Source organism: Emiliania huxleyi, assembly GCF_000372725.1.
Source record: "Emiliania huxleyi CCMP1516 unplaced genomic scaffold EMIHUscaffold_94, whole genome shotgun sequence".
NCBI lineage: Eukaryota > Haptophyta > Isochrysidales > Noelaerhabdaceae > Emiliania > Emiliania huxleyi.
In genome coordinates, this window is record NW_005195017.1 from 388,407 (window position 1) to 407,207 (window position 18,801).

General features: G+C 65.7%; 5 protein-coding genes across 5 annotated transcripts; 2 read left to right on the plus strand and 3 right to left on the minus strand.

Moving 5' to 3' along the window:
• Nucleotides 1-281: 281 nt before the first annotated feature.
• Nucleotides 282-880, minus strand: EMIHUDRAFT_360257 (hypothetical protein; the record flags this gene model as incomplete). Its single annotated transcript, XM_005756932.1, has 1 exon — nucleotides 282-880. A coding segment is annotated over one exon (577 nt), but the record flags the coding sequence as incomplete, so codon positions are not given.
• Nucleotides 881-2,032: 1,152 nt separating this feature from the next.
• EMIHUDRAFT_439165 (hypothetical protein) lies at nucleotides 2,033-4,371 on the minus strand. The gene is made up of 7 exons (XM_005756933.1): nucleotides 3,902-4,371; nucleotides 3,791-3,824; nucleotides 3,450-3,565; nucleotides 3,215-3,290; nucleotides 2,991-3,032; nucleotides 2,695-2,966; nucleotides 2,033-2,282 (listed from the first exon to the last, which is right to left on the minus strand). The coding sequence occupies exons 1-7, from the start codon at nucleotides 4,343-4,345 to the stop codon at nucleotides 2,109-2,111; spliced, it is 1,158 nt and encodes a 385-aa protein (XP_005756990.1). The 5' UTR covers nucleotides 4,346-4,371; the 3' UTR covers nucleotides 2,033-2,108.
• A 2,271-nt stretch (nucleotides 4,372-6,642) lies between these two features.
• EMIHUDRAFT_360261 (hypothetical protein) lies at nucleotides 6,643-10,083 on the plus strand. Its single transcript, XM_005756934.1, has 9 exons — nucleotides 6,643-7,529; nucleotides 7,676-7,709; nucleotides 7,929-8,227; nucleotides 8,302-8,336; nucleotides 8,582-8,693; nucleotides 8,906-8,961; nucleotides 9,037-9,119; nucleotides 9,490-9,582; nucleotides 9,664-10,083. The coding sequence occupies exons 3-9, from the start codon at nucleotides 8,190-8,192 to the stop codon at nucleotides 9,730-9,732; spliced, it is 486 nt and encodes a 161-aa protein (XP_005756991.1). The 5' UTR covers nucleotides 6,643-7,529; nucleotides 7,676-7,709; nucleotides 7,929-8,189; the 3' UTR covers nucleotides 9,733-10,083.
• Nucleotides 10,084-11,289: 1,206 nt separating this feature from the next.
• On the plus strand, nucleotides 11,290-13,808 carry EMIHUDRAFT_439170 (hypothetical protein). The gene is made up of 9 exons (XM_005756935.1): nucleotides 11,290-11,461; nucleotides 11,808-11,845; nucleotides 12,054-12,084; nucleotides 12,548-12,624; nucleotides 12,792-12,884; nucleotides 12,972-13,031; nucleotides 13,108-13,179; nucleotides 13,252-13,467; nucleotides 13,545-13,808. The coding sequence occupies exons 1-9, from the start codon at nucleotides 11,317-11,319 to the stop codon at nucleotides 13,770-13,772; spliced, it is 960 nt and encodes a 319-aa protein (XP_005756992.1). The 5' UTR covers nucleotides 11,290-11,316; the 3' UTR covers nucleotides 13,773-13,808.
• A 251-nt stretch (nucleotides 13,809-14,059) lies between these two features.
• EMIHUDRAFT_221070 (hypothetical protein) lies at nucleotides 14,060-14,534 on the minus strand (the record flags this gene model as incomplete). Its single annotated transcript, XM_005756936.1, has 3 exons — nucleotides 14,060-14,175; nucleotides 14,253-14,329; nucleotides 14,530-14,534. The coding sequence occupies 3 exons, from the start codon at nucleotides 14,532-14,534 to the stop codon at nucleotides 14,060-14,062; spliced, it is 198 nt and encodes a 65-aa protein (XP_005756993.1).
• Between the last annotated feature and the right edge of the window lie 4,267 nt (nucleotides 14,535-18,801).

The following is an 18,801-nucleotide window of genomic DNA, read 5'->3' on the forward strand; positions in this document are numbered from 1 at the left end:
CTGCAGGCATGCCGGGCAGCGCGCGTGCTCCATACCGCGCGTCGGGCGCCCGCCGAAATCTTCGATTTCTTTGGCGTAGGAGACCAAAACCCCTGAAAATTTTCTTCGCCTGCGGCGGGCAATTAATTTCGCTACTTTCGCTTTCACAGCTCTTTCACACGACTTTATCCGTCACTCGCTCTCTACCTTACTCTTATACCTTAGTCCTTACACGATTCTCAACCCAACAACATTCTCTCAGCTCTGCGCGAAGGAAGTACGAATAAAGAAATGTCCATAAAACAGGTGTGCACATGGGCTAGTCTACCCGCTCGACGCACCTGCGAGCACGCTAGTCCAGTGCTGCAGCCCCGCAGTGGGCGACCTCTTCGCCAGCGTGAGGCGCAGCAGCCTCCCCTCCCCCTGCCCGAGCGCATCCTCGAGCACCCAATCCGAGTCGTCAGGCAGCACCTTCCGCAGCAACGATCCCTGCAGCACAGCCTGGCCGCACACCGCGAGCGAAAGCGAGGCCGGCAGCACGCGGCACGCCACGTCTCTTGCCCTCGCGCCGGCCGGAAGCGGCACCTCAACCACAACCTCGGACACAGTCTGACTCCATGAGAAGCCGTCGCCGTTGCCTGAAAACTTGCTCTCGTCGTCCGGCTCGAGCAGCTTCTGGAAGTAGCGTTCCTCCGTAAGGCCTTTGTGCTGCGGCATTGAAGCTGTACCAGTGCCAGCGCCGAAGAAGGTCAGCACACCGACAAGCAGGCAGGCAGCGACGATGGCGCCGTGCCACCCGACAGCGCTCAGAGGCGCCTCGTTGCTGCTATCCGGATCGCATGCGGCGGCCGAAAGCGATGCGGCGGCCGCTAGCAGGCGCGCAAGCCGGGCGGGTTCCATGTAAGCTCCGCGCACACGGCAAGCCTCGAACCGCCGCACTGTCCCTCGCCTGCTCGGTGTGAACAGAGTTGGTACATACACACACACTCTTGGCACCGTGGAGTGCTGGGGGGGGCGACAGGGAGGATATGGCCTTGAGTTATGTGTACGCCGACTCAGGGTGTGTGGCAGCCCGCTGGCTGTGTGTCTTGTGAGCTTTTGTGTCTGTGTGTCGCTCGTGAGTGTCGTCATCATCTGTCTTGCGTCCACCCATACCGCGTCGGTGTCCAGTCCGAGCCTGGCTGTTCTTCACCTTTCTACCTACCTACTACACACATACATTGTTGGTACACCGAGCAGCTGGCTCCGCGACAGAGATCGAGAGTTGCAGCTCGGTGAAGATGGAGAGCTGCTGGAAGTCAGCCGCCGACTCGGCCGTGATGTCGACGGCTCGGAAAGGCGCGTGGAGCTGCCGAAGCGGCGTCCACACGAGCGCCCAGATGCCGACCCACGCGGCTCGCCGGATCGCCGCCATGGAGGTGAGGCCGAGCCCGCCGAGCTTGACCGGGAGGCGCGCCTGCCGCAGCGCACGCTCGCACTGCGCCGGCGAGCCCGCCTCGGAGCCGACGATGCGGTGGAAGGCCGAGGCGATGAGCCGGTCGTGCTCCTGCGCCGCCTCGATGGTCATGGACGGCGGCATGGTGCGCAGGAAGTAGACGAGGGTGGTGTTGGAGCAGTAGCGCATGAGGCAGTGCTGCGCCTGCTGCGCGATGTCGAGGCTGGGCGCGTCGCGCAGCTGGATGATGCCGTCGAGCGGCTCGAGGGCGATGCGCACCCGCTTGACCAGCTGCGCCGAGCAGAGAGGTTCTCGAGGTTGATATCCTTTGGCCGCGTTGGGTAGCGAGGATTGGTGTGACGCGATCCACGCAGGCGTGGTTTCTGACGGCCGACCGTCAGTGCACGGAGTTGCCCCTTCTCCGACTGCCCCGGCTAGTTCACGCACGAGTTTCGCGGGAGTGACCCCCTGCATATGGTACCCTAGACAGAGCCGACGGAGCCGCGGATGGGGTCCGTCCGGGACGGCTAGAGTATGTCCTATGAAACTATCTGTGCGACCTCCGTATCTTCCCCCGGCTAGTAATAACATATCCTTCACGTGACTCCGGCGTGGTCTTTTTCTTTTTGTGGAATTATTAGTCCACTCGCTGCGCCGCGTGCGCGACTGTCCACACTCCCTCTCCCCTTCTCTCTCACCGGTACTGCTGCCACGTGTGAGTCTCGCTCCACAGCCCGTAAAGCGACCCCGCCACCACCAGCAACAGGAGTAGCGCGGCACACGCGTGCGACGCGTGCGCGAGCGACGCCCGCATCGCCGCCGCCAGTCGCGCCGCATCGGCGCTCTCCCAGCTGGCGCGTAGAGCGGCCTGCAGGAGGAGCGGCAGCTTCTCCACACGCACGAGGTGGTGGGGCTAGCGTCAGGGCGACCCTCGCGATTGCAAGGCTAGAGACGAGAGCCCCGCGCGTTGAGAGTGCAAGGCCCAGTGCGCGTGGGTGGTAGCGTGGAGGTGTGTGTGTGTGTGTGTGTGTGTGTGTGTGTGTGTGTGTGTGTGTGTGTGTGTGTGTGTGTGTGTGTGTGTGTGTGTGTGTGTGTGTGTGTGTGTGTGTGTGTGTGTGTGTGTGTGTGCGTGTGTGCGTGTGTGTATGTGCGTGCGTGCGTGCGTGGGTGCGTGTGTGTGTATGTGCGTGCGCGCGTGGGCGCGCGTGTGGGGGGGGGGGGGGGGGGGGTGCGTGCGTGCGTGCGTGCGTGCGTGTGTGCATGTGTGTGGGGAGGGCGGCCTGCCCCGCCTCGAGCGCGCCCTCGGCGTCTCTCAGCGGCGAACCCTCTCCCTCCCCGCCGCCGCCCTTCGCGCCGCCGCCGCCGCTGCCGCCGCCGCCGCCACCGCTGCCGCCGCCGCCGCCGCTTTCGCCGTCGCCGTCGCCGTCGCCGCCGCTGAGCATCGGTCCCGGTAGCCTCTCTGAAGAATCGCGGTCAGCTCCTCCGCCACCACCGCCCCCACCGCCCCCACCGCCCCCACCCCGCCCGCCGCCGTTCGCCCGCTCCCTCGAGGAGCCGAGAGGAGCCGAGAGGAGCCCAGAGGCGGCGGCGGCGGCGGCGGCGTTCGCCTCGCCCACGCCTGCAAGCACCGAAGTGCGCCGAGGTGCGCCGAGGTGCGCCGAGGTGCGCCGAGGTGCGCCGAGAGGTAGCCGAGAGGTAGCCGAGAGGAGCCGAGGTGCGCCGAGGTGCGCCGAGTTGTGCCGAGGTGCGCCGAGGTGTGCCGAGGTGCGCCGAGGTGCGCCGAGATGAGCCGAGGTGCGCCTGCGAGCACCCAGCAGGCGACTGCCGCAAATGGTACAGAGCTAGGGCCGCATAGCGCGAGCGCCACGATGGGCGCCTATGGGACATGGACATGTCCAGGATATGTCTCGGGACGTGTCCTGGTCGAAAGAGAGACGTCGAGATGTGGGGAGATGTGGGGAGATGTGGGGAGATGTGGGGAGATGTGGGGAGATGTGGGGAGATCTGGGGAGCGATTCCGCATCTAGGCGCATGCCGCACAGCACGCTGCGATGGCGGCGAAGGCGGCGGCGAGCAGCGCGGCGGTCTCGGCGGTGGGCTCGACGCTGAGGGCCATGTGGAGGTGAATGAGGGAGAGGGGCCACGCCCAGCCTGGGGTTGGGGGTTGGGGGTAGGTTAGGGTTGGGGCTGGGGTTGGGGTTGGTTGGGGTTGGGGGTAGGTTGGGGTTGGATGGAGATGGGGGAATGGGGGTAGGGGTAGCGTCGAGTGTAGGTGCAGCGCAGTGTTACCCTGCTCTGCAAGGTGCCTCGGAGGCTCACAGACAGGTAGGGGGGTCTGCAACGTGGACGGGCGGGGTGCATCTAGGCGGGCCCGGCCCGCGTGCAGCCACACGGGCCCTCCCAGCAGCATCTGCACCCGAACGAGGACGAGTGATACACAACCCAAATCAAGGAGTCGGGGCGACCAGTGCGCCGTCTGAGGTGAACCTGCGACAGCGGCTCGAGGGCGACCAAGCGCGAGCCCAGGCTGGCGTGCGCAAGGGCGGTGGCGCCGACGGCGCCGGCGGTCGCGCCGAGCTGTCCGCGGAGAAAGAGGGCCGAGGCTGCCACCTGAGCCGCCTGCGCGAGCATCCAGAAGTGCTGCGCGGCGAGCCACTGGGCGGGCACCTCCGCCACCGCCTCGACCAGCCCCATCTCGACGGCGCCGAGGAAGACCACGAGGAATACCTCGCCGGCGAGCACGAACGTCGCCGCGTCGAACGTGTCGGCCGCCGGCAAGAGCAGCGACACAGCATCGAGGCTCGCCTCACGCGGCGACAGGCAGCGGCCGCTGCCGAGCAGGAGGCCGAAGCAGCCCGTCTCGGCAACGCGCAAGCCAAAGAGCTTGAGACCGAGGCAGAGGCCGGCGAATGCGGTCGCGCGGAGCGGCATATACACACCGCGGGTGAGTTGCTCCGCGCGAAAACGTGTGCACGGGCCGCAAACTCGTGTGTGAGACTGCGGCGGCTCGAGGACGTGTCCCCATTGGTGCCGCCCCCGAACGAGTGGGCCGCGTCCGGCGTGCCGATGCTCGAGGAGGCGATCGCGTTCATCGAAGAGCTTGTAAGCAATTCGGCGGGCTTCAAGCAAGGCCCGGACAGCGACGCCGACGACTGGAGGTCCCTCCGCAACAAGATCGTCGCGGACGACGGCTCCGTCGACTACAAGGGGATCGAGCAGGTCTCGGGGCGCCACTTCCAACACGTCGCCAACAACGCCCTGCAGCAAGACATGTTCGACGCTATCGTCAACGACCCGAAGGTACACCCGGCGACGCGAGCGCACTTCCGCTCGACGAAGCAACTCGGGGCGGGCGCGGTGCTCGGCATCGACGTCGTCCACAAGGACGTCGAGCTGAACGACAAGGCGTGGCTCCACGAGGCGCAGGGCTACCTCAACCACCCAAAGGGCGCCATCACCCTCGCCACGCGCTGCGTCGGCGTGGGCCCTAACTCGGTGTGCATCTACCACCGCACGAGGCTAACGGGATGCGTCCCGTGCGACATCGGCGAAGCGCGAGTGCCGCGCACGCTGTCGCTCTTCGAGCACCTCAACGGTACGCACTGGGACGGGTGCAACTACGGCGGCTGGCTGGCCATGCCCGCAACCCGATGCCAATCATCCGGCCCGCTGGGTGCGCTTCTGAGCTCCCCGGCCCTGGATGTGCGATTGCTGACTGCACTCCAAGTGCTCCAAGCCGCGCTAGGTTGCGCAGCTATGAACAGGAGCGAGTTCGCGCTGCGCTAGGCTCAGACGGCGTGTTCGCGCTGCGCTAGGCTCAGTACGGCGAGTTCGCGCTCTGCACCGCTACTCCGTACGGCTCTCTTGCGGTTGCAGTGACATGCGATCCATGTGGTAGCAAAGGCACGGCGGGAGTAGCGCGTATGCAGGCTGTGAGCGAGGGTGGCGCGTCGCGAGTGGCGGTGCAGCTAGTCGGTGGCGCGGATGCTGGCGACCGGCAGAGAGATGCAGACGGCGCGAGAGATGACCCTGCGGAGAGGCGAGGTGATGGGCGAGCCGCGACGGTGGGCAAAAAAACCAAAGGAGTGTGTGCGTGTCATGTGGCTACAGCAAGTGTCCATCCGTCTGTATTATTATTAACAACGAAGGTGCTACTCGGTCGCGGTCGCTGCTGCGTCGATTTCTTCAGCGAGGCCACGGGATCAGAGGGCGGGCGAGCGCGAGGCGGCGGCCGTCGGAACGCCGGCGGGGGCGGTGCTCGAGCGGGCGGGCGCGAAGGCCGGGCGAGGCGGCGGGCGAGGCGGCGGGGCGGCGGGCGACGGGCGGCTCGCTTCGCGGGCGCGCATGGGGGAGGCGGCGCGGGCGGCGGGCGCATGCGCGGGTGGGGGTTGGGCGGGGGGCGGAGCCAAGAGCGGCTCACGGGTTTGTCCGATGGGGAGGGCGGGGCAGGGCGGGGCGGGGTGGATCGGGTCGGGTCGGGGTGGGGCGGGGTTGCTCGGGTCGGGGTGGGGCGGGATAGTGGGGTGTGTGGTTGGGGATGTCGGGGTGGGGAGTGGGTCTGGGTGGGCGCCGGAGTGGGAGTGGTGTGACTGCTCCTGTGGTGCGGGCGACGGCTTCTGAGGAAGCCGTCACACACACCTCGAAACCGAGACCCCTCCCCACCGCCCCGACCCCCCCACCCCCTTGCTCCCCTCCCCCCCCTCGGGAGGGCCGAACTGAGGCGCCCGAGGGGACCCCGCAATTCCCTTCCCCCCTCGGAGGGGGCCGGACGGAGGCGTACCCCGTGGGCCCCGCTCTTTCCCTCGCATAGCGGCCACTCTTCGGATCGCTGGTCGAGCGACCCGGGGGATGCCCCGCGCGCCTGACCCAGGCGCGAAAACGAATCTGCGAGGCGTGGCCGCTCATGCGGCCCGATGGGGAGGAGCGGGGCGGACTACGGGGATCGGCTTCTTACACAGCCCTTCCCTGCAGCGAGCCCCCCTCCAACCCACCCGCGCTAGGTCTCGGGTTTGACGCATGGGGTCACTCCCGCGAAACTCGTGAACTAGCCGGGGCAGTCGGAGAAGTGGCAACTCCGTGCACTGACGGTCGGCCGCCAGAAAACACGCCTCCGTGGCTCGGGTTACACCAATCCTCGCTACCCAACGCGGCCAAAGGATATCCACCTCGAGAACCTCCAGAACAACACTGCGTATTTTTTTCTCGGCGTTGAATCCGCTTCCCTGTGGCATGGGCGTCCGCTCCTCCAAGGTCAAGCCGAAGGAAACGGCGGAAGTGTGGCCGGGCGAGAGCGGCCGTGCCAGCCGGAGCGACCGCGAGCTGGAACTCCACAATGAAGTGGCTCGCGCGGCGGGCCTGGCAGTGGGCGGGGGGAATCTCTCGGCATCCGTGGCCTGGCAGGCCAAGCCCGCCTCCAGCGGCAACCTGCACTACGAGCTAGCCGCGCCGCCACCCCTGGACCCGGCGCCGCCCGAAGGCCTCTTGGACCCCCGCCCCCTTCATCTCTCTCTCGACGCTACTCCGCCGCCGTCGCCGCCGCCGTCGCCGCCGCCGACGGAGACGGGCAAGCTGTGGCACACCTCCCGCGAGCTGGACAAGGCGGCGGCGCACGCAGAGGAGGCGGAGGCGAAGATGGCGGCGCTCCGAGTCGGCGACGACGCCGTGACCGCCGAGCGCCCCGCCAAGTCGTTCGGCTCGTGCGGCGAGTCGTCGCCGGCCGAGCTGACGGTCTCCGCGCAAGAGTTCACGGCCGCCGAGCTGCGGGCGGCGGGCTACTCAAAGGAGAAGCTGGACGGGGCGGGCGTGCTGAGCGGGCAGGGGGCGAAGCCCGCTGCCTCGAGCCCCTCTGTCGAGGCGGAGCTCCAGGCGGAGGCTGATCTCATCTAATATCTCATCGCAAACACCCCCCTCTCTCCCTCTCCCCCATCTCTGTCTCTGTCTGTCTCTCTGTCGGGCTGTATCTCCCTCCCGCCCCCCTTCCCCCTCCCACCCCTCTCTACACACCGCAGCGGCTGAGAGCTCTCAGGCGGAGGCCGAGGCGATGGCCGCCCAGCTGCGGGCGGCGAGGGCGGCCAAGGCGGGAGGCGGCAAGAGTGCGGGCGGCGACGCTCCCAAGGCGAGATCGACGGCGTGAACCCCCAGCCCCTGTCCGGGTGTGTGTGGGGCGAAGCCCCACGCGTCGTCTCCACCTGTCGCCAGTCGCTGGTATGATAGACAAGGTAGTAGACCTTGGAATTGCGGTTGCCTACTACTGAACACTAGGCGAGCAACAACACGAGGACGTGCGCTGGGTGCGGCGAGCTACTAGCATGAGACTTACAGGAAGTTACGATTACTGTAACTACTCCCCCCACGGCTTCCAGAAGCGGAATACGTATAATTCATGTGTATCCCAACCAGCACTCGAGAGACGCGCATTCCGCTGTACTCAGCTGTACTCCGCTGTATTCACTGTCTTCCTATCCGTTGTACCCACACACTGGATTCGGTACCATGGAGGTACGACTGGTACTAGGCGAGCTACTCTTCGGCGCGGCCGGCGGCGAGGCCGTCGAGGCGGCGCACTCTCCAAACTATTAGCCTATTAAATCATCGACGCCTACCTAATAATTGTTATTAGCCTCCGGCTGATTCGCGTTTTAGCTCGGGCTTGGCTAATAATCGTAGCTAATAAGCCTCCACCGCGGGCGGGATCGACGGGCAAGTAGCAGCAGTCATTGCCTCCAAGACCTGCCCCCTCTCCACCCACGCCCCACGCGACTAGGCGGCGGGCAAGATGTGGCACAGCGACTGTTTCGTGTGCGCCGCTTGCGGCACGCCCAAGCATGGACGGCGGCGTACTACCCAAAAGCAAGACATGGACCCTCCAGCACTCCTGTCCAGACAGGCAAGCCCATCGACGGCGATTTTGCGATGCTTCACGGCACGCTGCACACACTCACCGCGCTGGCTACGTCAAGTGGACGACCGGGTCCATTCGTTCAAACCGATGCTGACTTGAAGCGCAGGCAAGCCGCTGCACACCACGCTGGCCACGTCAAGTGGACGACCGTTCGCTCGTTCAAACCGATGCTGATTTGAAGCGCAGGCAAGCCGCTGCACACCGCCTGCCACCTCAAACTAGGACGACCATTCATTCGTTCAAACCGATGCTGACTTGAAGCGCAGGCAAGCCGCTGCACACCGCTTGCCACCTCAAGGACTACGGCGTCCTCTGCGCCGGGTGCGGCCGGCTGATCGACGGCCGCGCCGACCCGGGCTTCGTCGTCGCCGGTGACAAGAGAGCTCTATACCACTCCGCAATCTCGGCCCAATCTCGCGGCGCAACCTCGGCGCAACCTCGGCGCAACCTCGGCGCAATCTCGGCGCAATCTCGGCGCAACCTCGGCGCTAACCTGCTCGGCACAATCTCGGCGCAACCTCGCCGCAACTTGCTCGGCGCAACCTCGGCGCAACCTCGGCGCAACCTCGGCGCAATCTCGCAGGTGACAAGAGCTACCACTCCGCGTGCTTCAAGTGCGCAGAGTGCGGCGTCTCCCTCGCCGCGGGAACGCCTATACCACCTCGTCGCCGGCGCGGTCCACTCGTTATTCATTACAACTACCAACAAACGAGTTGCATAGGCGCGCCGTACCACCTCGTCGCCGGCGCCGCCTACTGCAAGCTGCACGACCGCCGCCGCAAGATCACCCGCGATAAGCTCAAGGTGGAGAGAGACAACACGCGCGCGACACACACACACACCTCACACACACACACACACACACACACACACACACACACACACACACACACACACACACACACACACACACACACACACACACACACACACACACACACACACACACCTCACCCACGCGCACGCGCACCACAACAAAAACACACACCCCACCCACACGCGCACGCACACAATGAAACACACCGGCCCTTGCACACAACGTGCCGTACCAGGGTCTTGGCCGTGTCCGGGCCGAGGGTTGTGCCCCCCCCCCCCCCCCCCCGCGCGCCCCCCCCCGCGCGCCCCACCGTTGGGTGTCAGTGTGGCGAAGCTCACCTGCTCAGCTCACATCTAGGTGAACTCGACCACGGGCGAAGAGTTCTACGTCGAGGCCGGCACGGGCCGAAAGTACCGCCACGCACCGACAGCCGACGGGCGCGGGGGAAAGGTCTTGCCGGCCGTTGTCTGCGGCACGGGGCTGCTGCCGGGCAGAGGATTCTCCGGTGACGCGTCCACACGTCCAAAATAGGAGTACTTTGAGGACGCGGCGCCGCCGGCCTTGGGCGGCGCGTCCACCTGGCGTCAGGACGCGCCGTGAGTATCTCGCGCGATCTCGGAGGGCGAGTCGGAGAGAAGGGGAGGGTCGACGGAGGCAGGGCCGCGGCCTGCTCGAGCGCGCGGGTGCGCTGCCGCCGCTGACGGGCGTGTCCACTGCGGGCGCAGAGAGTCCAGGTTGTGAAGGGGCAGAGGGTCCCGCTGTCCCGCGCGGCCACTGTCGTGCCTTGCGGCGTATCGACGCTAGAGGGTGCGCAGCGATTGAAGAATCGCGTCAGTGAGACAGTGAGACCAACGACCGGGACACCGGCACGATATATGTGTGTATGTTGTCACACACTTTGTTGTGCTCTCCTGCGACATGCCTAGTGCCATAGGACCAGCCTTTTTGTATTCCTTTCCCCTCCCCCTCGGGGCCCGACGGTACAAACTGTATTTCCTTTCCCCACGTACAGCTACAGGGCTGGGTGCAAACTTGACGCGATGACGCTGTACGTACGGCATTACTAAGCATTACTAAGCAGCGCGTGACGAAGCAGCTTGGCGCGTGTGCGTGACAAAGTAGATGTTTTGGCATTCAAAGCGCAAGGCAGTGCACGTGGGTGAGCAGACCCTGCACCCCACTCCCTCCCTTCCAGACACAGCCCATAGAGACTGTAGGACTTTTGACTCTTCTTTTTCCGCTACTCCCTCTTGAGCACACTTGAGCACTGGAAAGGGTTGATTCCAGGTCGATTCCGCATGGTACGGAGTGATTCTGAGAGATCAGGTTTGTCGTTTCCTCTTTGGAGGCAGACATTTCAGAAAGCGAATCCCCGGCCGCATCTGCCCGCTCGAAGCGGGGAACCCGTCCCGCCGGGCGCCTGCTCGAAGCTCTCGGCGGTCTCAGGCCCAGTGAGGTAGTGCGCCTGACCACCCCGGATCCTGCTGAACAAGCTCCTCTTGTAGCTCGATCGGTCACACCGCCATCACCGTCGGGGAGAGGGGGGACGACACTGCTCTGGCAGCGTGCACCTCGATCCTGCACCGTGTTTGTTATGACCCCCCCCCCCCCCCATGAACACACCAGTGAGGGAGGGCGAGACGATCGAGGGGTCCCGTACCATGCGGAATCGACCCTATCAGGGGTCCCGTACCACGCGGAATCGACCCTAGTTATTTTGCAAAAAATGACTAACAAGTCTCTTTTTGCGCACCTGTGTTAGTGCCAGTGCGCGCCAGTCCCGTGGCCGTGCCCTGTGTCGTGCGAGACGTCTAAAATTCTTTTTTTGAGCTAGCCTACTACTTACTTACTACGAGCTAGCCTTCGATGTTATGAAACAAACGCAATGGAGCGGCTGCACACTGCTCGGTACCCCCCCTGCACATCTAAAGCCATCCCTCTACTTGAGCACTTGAGCACTTGATAGGGTCGATTCCGCATGGTACGGGACCCCTCGATCGTCTCGCCCCCCCTCACTGGTGTGTTCATTGGGGGGGGGGGGGGGGGGTCATAACAAAAACGGTACAGGATCCAGGGGCCCCCTGCTGAGGGACCCCCGAGGGGAAATCGAGCAGGGTCGTCCCCCCGCGCAAAAACGGCGCCTGCGGCGAAAGTGCGCGCTGTTGCTGTGCCTCCCCTAAGCCGATGGGCTGCTCCTCCAGCCGCGTCGAGGCCCCGACCGAGACCGAGGAGCCGCTTCCCGTCCCTCGCGTGTACGGGTCTCTTATCTACAACGACGCTTCGCAGGGCACGCTCGAGCTGCACCTCACCGCCGACTCGCCAGCAGAAGGCGCGCTTTCTCCGCCGCCCGCTCGCCCTCGCACACCGACGCCCGCTGCGCCTGCCGTCTCAGCCGCCGCCCTCGCCCTCATCCCGCCGTCCTCGCCCTCCCTCGAGCCCTGGACGCCTCTCCACGGACCGCCGCCCTCGCCCTCCCCTCTCGCCACTGCCCTGCGCCTCTCGCCGCTACCCCGCCGCGCCTCTCGCGTCCGCTCCCCCGCCGTCGTCGCCGCGCCTTGACTCCGCAACCGCCGCCGCCGCCACCACCACCCACCCACACACACAACGGTGAGCTCGCCGCCGCCGCCGCGTATGGTAACCTGTCCGCCCGCCGTCGCCGCCGCCGTGGAGCGCAGGCGCACTCGCAATCTTCGAGACGCGGCAGGTGGACAAGGTGCGCGGTGCCCCCCCACGCGCGGTTCGATGCCGCACCCACCCACCCACACACACACACACACACGCACTAGGGCGTGGGACTTCAACGCACTCTCCACGCCGCGGGGCTACGCACACGCACATGGAGCCGCCGGTCCGCCCCTGAGCCTTTTCTCGGGAAACCTCCAAGAGCCTTCTCGGACGCATCACCGAAAACCGTCCTGCAGGTGCCCGCGTGGAAGCTCTCGCGCAACCAGGGCCGCAGCGCGCCTAGAGAGCTGAGAGACACCAAACCTCGACACCAAACCTCGACACCAAACCTCGACACCCCTCCCCCTCGACACCAACCCTCGACACCACGCTTTGGGCGTGTAGCGGACATTCCGCGTGGCAGCGACATCTCTCCCCTCCCCCCCCCTGTACCCCTACCCCGCGACCGTACGGTATACCTACCCCTGAGATTCGGAACCCGGGGCTCCGGCCGAGAGAAGGAGAGGGGCTCTGGCGCCCGCCAGCAGCAAGCGCCGCACGACGGCGGGGTGGCCGGAGTAAGCGGCGCCAATCAGCGCGGTGAATCCGGTGATGTCCTGCTTGTCGATCTCCGCGTGCTGCAGCAGCAGCTCGACCACCCGGGAGAAGCTTTCACCCCTCTGCACACAGCCTCTATCCCTCACACACGGCGCTGCGTCTCCCTCCGTGACGCAAGTTGCTCGAAGTGCAGGCCGCAGCGAGCTGATGAAGGGCGTGGGTGGGCCGAGCTCGACGAAGTTCTACGAGGCGTGGACGCACTTTGTCAAGGCTCTGAGACGAGCCGAGATTGGCCGAGATGAGCCGAGATTGGCCGAGGAGCCGAGAGGAGCCGAGAGGACACCGCCACGCGAATCTCGCCGGATCTCGCCGGATCTCGCCGGATCTCGCCGGATCTCGCCGAATCTCGCCGAATCTCGCCGAATCTCGCTCCACAGGCGTCGCGCTCCTACCCCGGCACTGTCACACACGTCGCCCAAAAGGAGCCGAAGCCGGTCGCGATCTACGCGCTGCACATGGCCGCTGCCGAGGCACAAGATCCCCAGCGCCACCCCCTTCAGACAGTGCGATCTTGAGCGCACCATCGTCCGGGTCAGGATCCTGCGCGCCCCTCTTAGGATTCTGGGCGCCGGGTCTCCCCGTCCGCGCAGCCTGTGCGGCGAGTGAGGCTGGGCGTGGCGACGCCGTTCCGACGCGCCGGCTGTGACAAAGAAGGGGGGCGGCAGCTCTTCACGGCGCTGCGGCTGTGGACAGGCGACCGACCTGTCCGACGCGCACTTTGTGGCGGTCGTGCCGGCGGCATCGCTCTGCTTCGACGGCGTGCAGGTGTGTGGAAGGTGCTCCTATTCACAGCTGCACTGTTCACAGCTGGACTATTCACAGCTGCACGTGTGGAAGGTGCTCTCCGCGAAGATGTTTTCGCAAAATGCAAAGGACGCGGGCGGGGTCGTGCTCGACTTGCTCGGAGACTCACAAGTCGGCGGGTCGCCGGCGGGCGGATCGGACGAGAAGCTCCAGCAGCGCCTCGCCGAGCAGTCAGACAAGGTTGTCACGGGAGAGTCCGCCATCAAGGACCCGGTCTCACGGATCGCGTCGGAGTACTCGACGGAGAAGGACACCCCACACCCCTCGCCGAGCGGCGGGACGGCCCCACCTTTCTTTGTCGGACCCGCGCATTTCTTTTTCTGTAGGACCCCACCCTCGTCAAGCGCCTCCGCCAGCAGTCCGAGAAGGTGGAGACGGGAGAGTCGGCCATCAAGATGCCCGAGGCGGCGGAGGCGCCGCCCAGCGAGGCGCCCGACTTTGAGGGCGGCGGCGGCGAGTCGCAGGCGGAGATTGCCAAGAAGATGTTACTTAGGAGGGCGCCAGGCGCGGGCGGTGTCGCGGGGTGTCGGCATAAAATAACACCTGCAACATAACACGTGTAAAATAATCTTAAGAGCATTATTTTATGGACCTTTTAATTAGGGGGCCGAGCGTTTTTGATCTCTGGGTCTGTGGGCGCCCGCCCGCCGCCTCTGACCTCTGAGGGGGTCGGGCCCCCTACGGGGTGTGGAGGGTGAGTTGACCAAGGGGTTGTGCGCCGGGCCCTCCTGCTCGGCTCCAGCCGGTAGACAAGTCTTGTCATCAACAGAGTAGATGGATCTGACCTCGGGGCCGATGTGACCAAGCGCTGGTAGCGTGGTTTTACCTCACACCCATGGTCTCACAGTGTGCCGGCAGTCGCTGAGCAGTGTCGCTCACACAAGCCGCAGCACAAGTGACTGAGGGCCAGTGAGGGCGAGCCCATCGCTGTCACAGCTGTGGCAGCCGCACAGTAGGCTGTGTCAACTGTGCAGAGTGTGTGAGCAGCAGAGGAGCTGCTCTCCAGGCTTCTGTCGCAAAGAGCTGCATGCCACCGAAGGCGCTGTCGAGGTTCGCCGAGCGCGGCGCAGGTTGAGGGAAGCCGCCACCGACGAGCGCGTTGGACTTTTCACTCCGGACAAAAAACGCGGCACAGCGGACGGTGCGGGGCGTGCCGCAAACTTAGCGGCGAGGCGCGGGACCGTCTGTGGCGAGGTGGGTCGCGTCCCTCGATTTCCGTCAACCCAGCATCCGCACCCTTTAGACTGAAAACAAAAACAAGCGCGAAAACAGCCAAAATCAGGCGAGAGAGAGGCACTGCGCGCCGCTGACCTCATGTGGGGATGTGTGCCGACACCAAATACTGATCTAAAACCTGGAAACCCTTGTTCAAAGCCGACCCTAAGCGCCATCCTTCCTTCCTGCTCTCACCTGATGCTGCTTCCCCGCGCCGCCTCCTTGGCCCCCCTGGGCGTAAATTTTCTACTCCCAGTGGGGGGCCTGGGCCCCGGGCCCCCTCTTGTTTTCTGTTTTCTGTTTTTCAAAACGCCCGCCCGCCCCGCCACCCCGAGGCGGCCTGAGCCCTGGTCTGACAGCCTGACAGCAAACCCCGGACAGCGCCTGACAGTGCCCGACAGCCTGTGACAGCGTTGACAGCACTTCTCTGACAGCCTGACAGCACGTATCTGACAGCCTGACAGCAGAGTCTGACATCAGAGGGGCTCTGTCGCTGACAGGCCCTAACGTGACAGCCTGACAGCTGCCCGACAGCCCGACAGCACACAGTGGCCTGACAGCAGCGCTGACAGCCCGACAGCCCGACCAGCCCGACAGCAGCACAGACCATACACAGGCCGTGCAGCCTCTTTCTTGTGCCCCATGAGGGTATAACAAAACTATTACATGCAAAGACATGTAGTCATGGGATGTTCATGGGTCTCTCCTAGGGTCTCTCTCTCAACCCTCCCGCCCCACCTCTGCGGACCCGCGGCTGTGCTACTACAAATGAGAAGCTACCAGCTAGCCTTCTGGGGCCCTACAGTCATATGCCTACAGCGTCTGGGTGGGGGTGGCCGCCGCCGTTTGTGCCGCCGCCGCCGCCTGCGCCTGCGCCGCCAGCTGCGCTCCCCAGCACCCGACAGGTGGCCGTCTCGCCGGACGGCACGGTAGACGCGCGCCGCGCCACTGGCAGCTCGAGCGCAGAGTACCTGCGCCAGCTCTCGATGAGTCAGCGCAGCACCGGGGTCTTCATCAACGACCCCAAGGGCCTCTTTATCCTCCGGTGGTACCGTGAGGTGAAGGGTGACGGGACCCCCCCAGAGACGGCCCGCGCTACCAGAACAGAGCGTGCAAGTACTACAAGCTGACGAGCGACAACGATGGGGAGGCCTTCCGCTGGACCAGCAACTACCAGATCATCAGCAAGGTGTACCTGAAGAAGCACTCCAGCCTGCCTCTCTGCTATTCTCTCAGTGCGGCAGACAAGAAGATGTGGTGACGTCCACCATGAAGAAGATGGTGCTTGGTGGGACCGGAGGCAGAGTAGAGACTAGAGTATGTGTGCTGTGTGCAGTAGAGTCCTGCTGGTCTCCTCTTGATAGTGTCATAAGTGTGGCTGGTGTGTGTCAGAGCCTGACAGCACCCCGACAGCACCACCTGACAGCACCTGACAGCAACAGCCCAACGTCTGACAGCAGTAGAGCAGCCTGACAGCTCTGACAGCTCCGACAGCGTCTGACAGCAACACCCGACAGCTCTGACAGCACCCGACAGCTACAGAGCCCCTCTGATGTCAGACACGCACCCGACAGCACCCGACAGCACTGACAGCACCCGACAGCTGGTCTGACAGAGGCACCTGACAGTGCCTGACAGCTGCCCGACAGCCCGACAGATCACCGGACAGCACCTGACAGCCTGACAGCCAGGGCTCAGGAGGCGGCTCGGCCCCCCACAGACCCAGAGATCAAAAACGCTCGGCCTAGAAGGACTCCTTTTCATGTTTTTATTTATTTAAGGAAGGACTCCAATCATGCTGACCAACGTACAAACCTCTGTGCCCCACCCCCCCCCGGCTCTGAGCAGGACAGCCACGCGCTGATCACTGTACAGGTGGCGGTACACACACACGTTTGTCCCCACTCACAGTTATTGTTATGGTGTTATAGCTCTCTGGGCATAGCAGCCCATAACATGTTATGGGTGTTATGGCTGTCATGGGCCCCTCAGCTAGTACCTGCAAAAGTTCAGGTATACCCGAGAAATACCCGGGTTCTCGCGGCGGGAGAGCCTCCCGTGCCCTGTGAGTGCCGCCACACCGCCTCAAATAGGTCCCAAAGCGGGGTTTGCCTCAAGTGCCGTGCTGGCTGCTGCGCCGCCAGACCAAGCCGTCCATAGGCATCGAGCTCCAGGTTAGGTTTGGCCGACCACCGTGCACGGCGTGCACCGACCACATCCCTAGACACCCTAAGGTAAGGTAAGGTAAACGTCTCCACACACACAAAGTGGTGGGGCAAGGGGGGGCGACCCTCGCATCTCCACGCCCGGACACGGGCAGGAGCCCCACGGCATTCAAAGTGCAAGCACCGGCCCGGTGCCGTGGGTGAGCAACCTGCACCCCACTCCTACTCCTATAACACAACCCCCACAGCGTGGTCGTCTACGTGTTCAGAAACACAGCGAGGCGAGGGTGAAGGGGTAGTACCCGGGGTAAGGGGCTGTGTGGGGCTATCTGTGACTACTCCATCTAGCCTGGGGGGTAGCAGGAGGGGGGGGGCAGAGGGTAAGATATGGGTGAGGCCAGCTACAAGTCGGACGCCCTCCCGTCGTCGTCGGAATACTCCTCGGAGCGGTCGGCGTCCTCGTCGTCGTCCTCGGTCTGCATTGCCTCGCCAGCCGTGAACCTGAACACGGCGTCGGCCGCGACCATCACGGATTCCGCTGGGCGTCCTCGAGCTCGACCGCCATCAGGCCCTCTCGTGCACTCCACGCCCGTCGGAGAGCGCACCACGTGGACACCATATTTTTTCTTTTGTACAGCGCCGACGACCGCAGCTCGACACGCTGAGATACTCATGGAACTTGGAACATGCATGCATGCGTTGTGTGCGTCACAGACGACAGGCGCGGGCCTGCGGCGGCATCAATTTATCATGCGAGCAGCGCGGCGCAACCAAAAAATCTGCAAGCAGCATCCAAGCAGTGCACTCTCTGCCCCTAGCGACCTCGCAACCTACCAAAACAGGGCACCGAGCAGGCCCATCACCACGCCCAGCACGCCCGGGTTGTTGGGCGTGCCCGCGGCGGCGACGGCGGGTGGGGGCGTCAGGCTGGCGGTGGCGGGAGGAGGCCGGGGGATGGGTGTTGCCGTGGCAGCAGCAGCAGCAGCAGCAGCAGACTTGCGCAGCTTCACAAAACGGTTGCGCAGCAAGTGGATGGCGGTGGCGACGCCGCCCACCGCCCACCGCTTGAGGCGGTTCGCTCCGCGCGAGCCCGCCACCCTCGTCCAGCGGGACGCGGTGGCAGCCGACGCCGCCCCTGTCGCCGCAGGCGCCGCCGCCGCAGGCGCTGCCGCCGCCGCCGCCCCCGTCGCCGCAGGCGCCGCCGCCGCCGCCGCTGGCACTGCCGCCGCCGGCGCTGCCGCCACCGCCGCTGGCACTGCCGCCGCCGGCGCTGCCGCCACTCCTGCCGCCATGCCTGCCGCCGCCACTGCTGGCGCTGCCGCCACTCCTGCCGCCCCGCTCTCAACCGCGGCCGCCGCCACCTCTGCCGCCGCCGCCACAGGAGAGGCGGCCGCCACGGCCGCTCCTCTGGCACCAAGGCCTGCCGCCGCGGCAGGCCCGCCAGACGGCAAAAGGGCCCTCGCGGCAGCGCTTGCCGCCGCCGCCGGGGCCACCGCGCCGCCGCCGCGGGCCGCAAACGGGAAGAGGTAGGCGCCGGTGCGGGCGGCGGCGCGGGAGGCGGCCGCCGCACCGCGCAGCGCGGCGGGCTGCAGAGCGGGGGCGGCGGCGCTAACGGCCACGAGGAGGGCGGCCCTCCGCATCGTTGCCCCCGAGCCAAAGGGCCGGAGGAGCGGGTGCGAGGTGTCGAGCGGCCGCACCTCTGCGCCGCTGCCGCAGAGGGAGCGGCCGCCGCCGGCCGCCGCGGCCCCGGACGACCGACGGCAGAGGAGGGACACCAGCCCTCGCGGGCGGCGCCCGCCGCCGGACCCCGCTTCGGCCTCCGGCGCCGGCGGTGCGGGCGCGGGGAGGGGCGCGGCGGGAGGAGGGGAGGGGAGGCGGACGCCGGAGGGGAGGCGGACGCCGGTGAGGCTGAGGGCGAAAAGGAGAGCGAGCGCTGCGACGGCGACGCCGGCAGCGGAGCAACGGCGGCTGCCGGCTGCGCGGGATCGGGCGAAAGAAGGCGGGAGGCCCAGCGCGCAAGTTGCGGTTGGACGATCGTCTCGCTCCCGTTCGTTCGGTCCTTGCGATCCGTGGCCCGTCTGGGACTCGGCGTCTGCCCGCTCCACCGCGGCCTGATCCGCCAGCCCTGCGCCCTCTGCTACCGCGCCCAGCTGTTCGTCCCCGCAGAAGGCAGAGGCGGAGACGGAGCCGCGGGGCGTGGCAG

What these genes read in the sequence shown, in the direction of transcription:
- EMIHUDRAFT_439170 (XM_005756935.1), top strand. Translation starts at nt 11,317, where the DNA reads ATGGGCTGCTCCTCCAGCCGCGTCGAGGCCCCGACCGAGACCGAGGAG. An exon ending in CGCCGACTCGCCAGCAGAAG is followed by an intron (nt 11,462 to 11,807) that starts GCGCGCTTTCTC and finishes CGTGGAGCGCAG; the next exon opens with GCGCACTCGCAATCTTCGAG. An exon ending in CGTGGACGCACTTTGTCAAG is followed by an intron (nt 12,625 to 12,791) that starts GCTCTGAGACGA and finishes CTCGCTCCACAG; the next exon opens with GCGTCGCGCTCCTACCCCGG.
- EMIHUDRAFT_439165 (XM_005756933.1), bottom strand. Translation starts at nt 4,345, where the DNA reads ATGCCGCTCCGCGCGACCGCATTCGCCGGCCTCTGCCTCGGTCTCAAG. An exon ending in CGCCTGCTGGGTGCTCGCAG is followed by an intron (nt 3,033 to 3,214) that starts GCGCACCTCGGC and finishes CGGTGCTTGCAG; the next exon opens with GCGTGGGCGAGGCGAACGCC. An exon ending in CGCCGCCGCCGCCGCCTCTG is followed by an intron (nt 2,967 to 2,990) that starts GGCTCCTCTCGG and finishes CTCCTCTCGGCT; the next exon opens with CCTCGAGGGAGCGGGCGAAC.
- EMIHUDRAFT_360261 (XM_005756934.1), top strand. Translation starts at nt 8,190, where the DNA reads ATGTGGCACAGCGACTGTTTCGTGTGCGCCGCTTGCGG. An exon ending in TTCGTGTGCGCCGCTTGCGG is followed by an intron (nt 8,228 to 8,301) that starts CACGCCCAAGCA and finishes TGTCCAGACAGG; the next exon opens with CAAGCCCATCGACGGCGATT. An exon ending in CGGCGTCTCCCTCGCCGCGG is followed by an intron (nt 8,962 to 9,036) that starts GAACGCCTATAC and finishes CGAGTTGCATAG; the next exon opens with GCGCGCCGTACCACCTCGTC.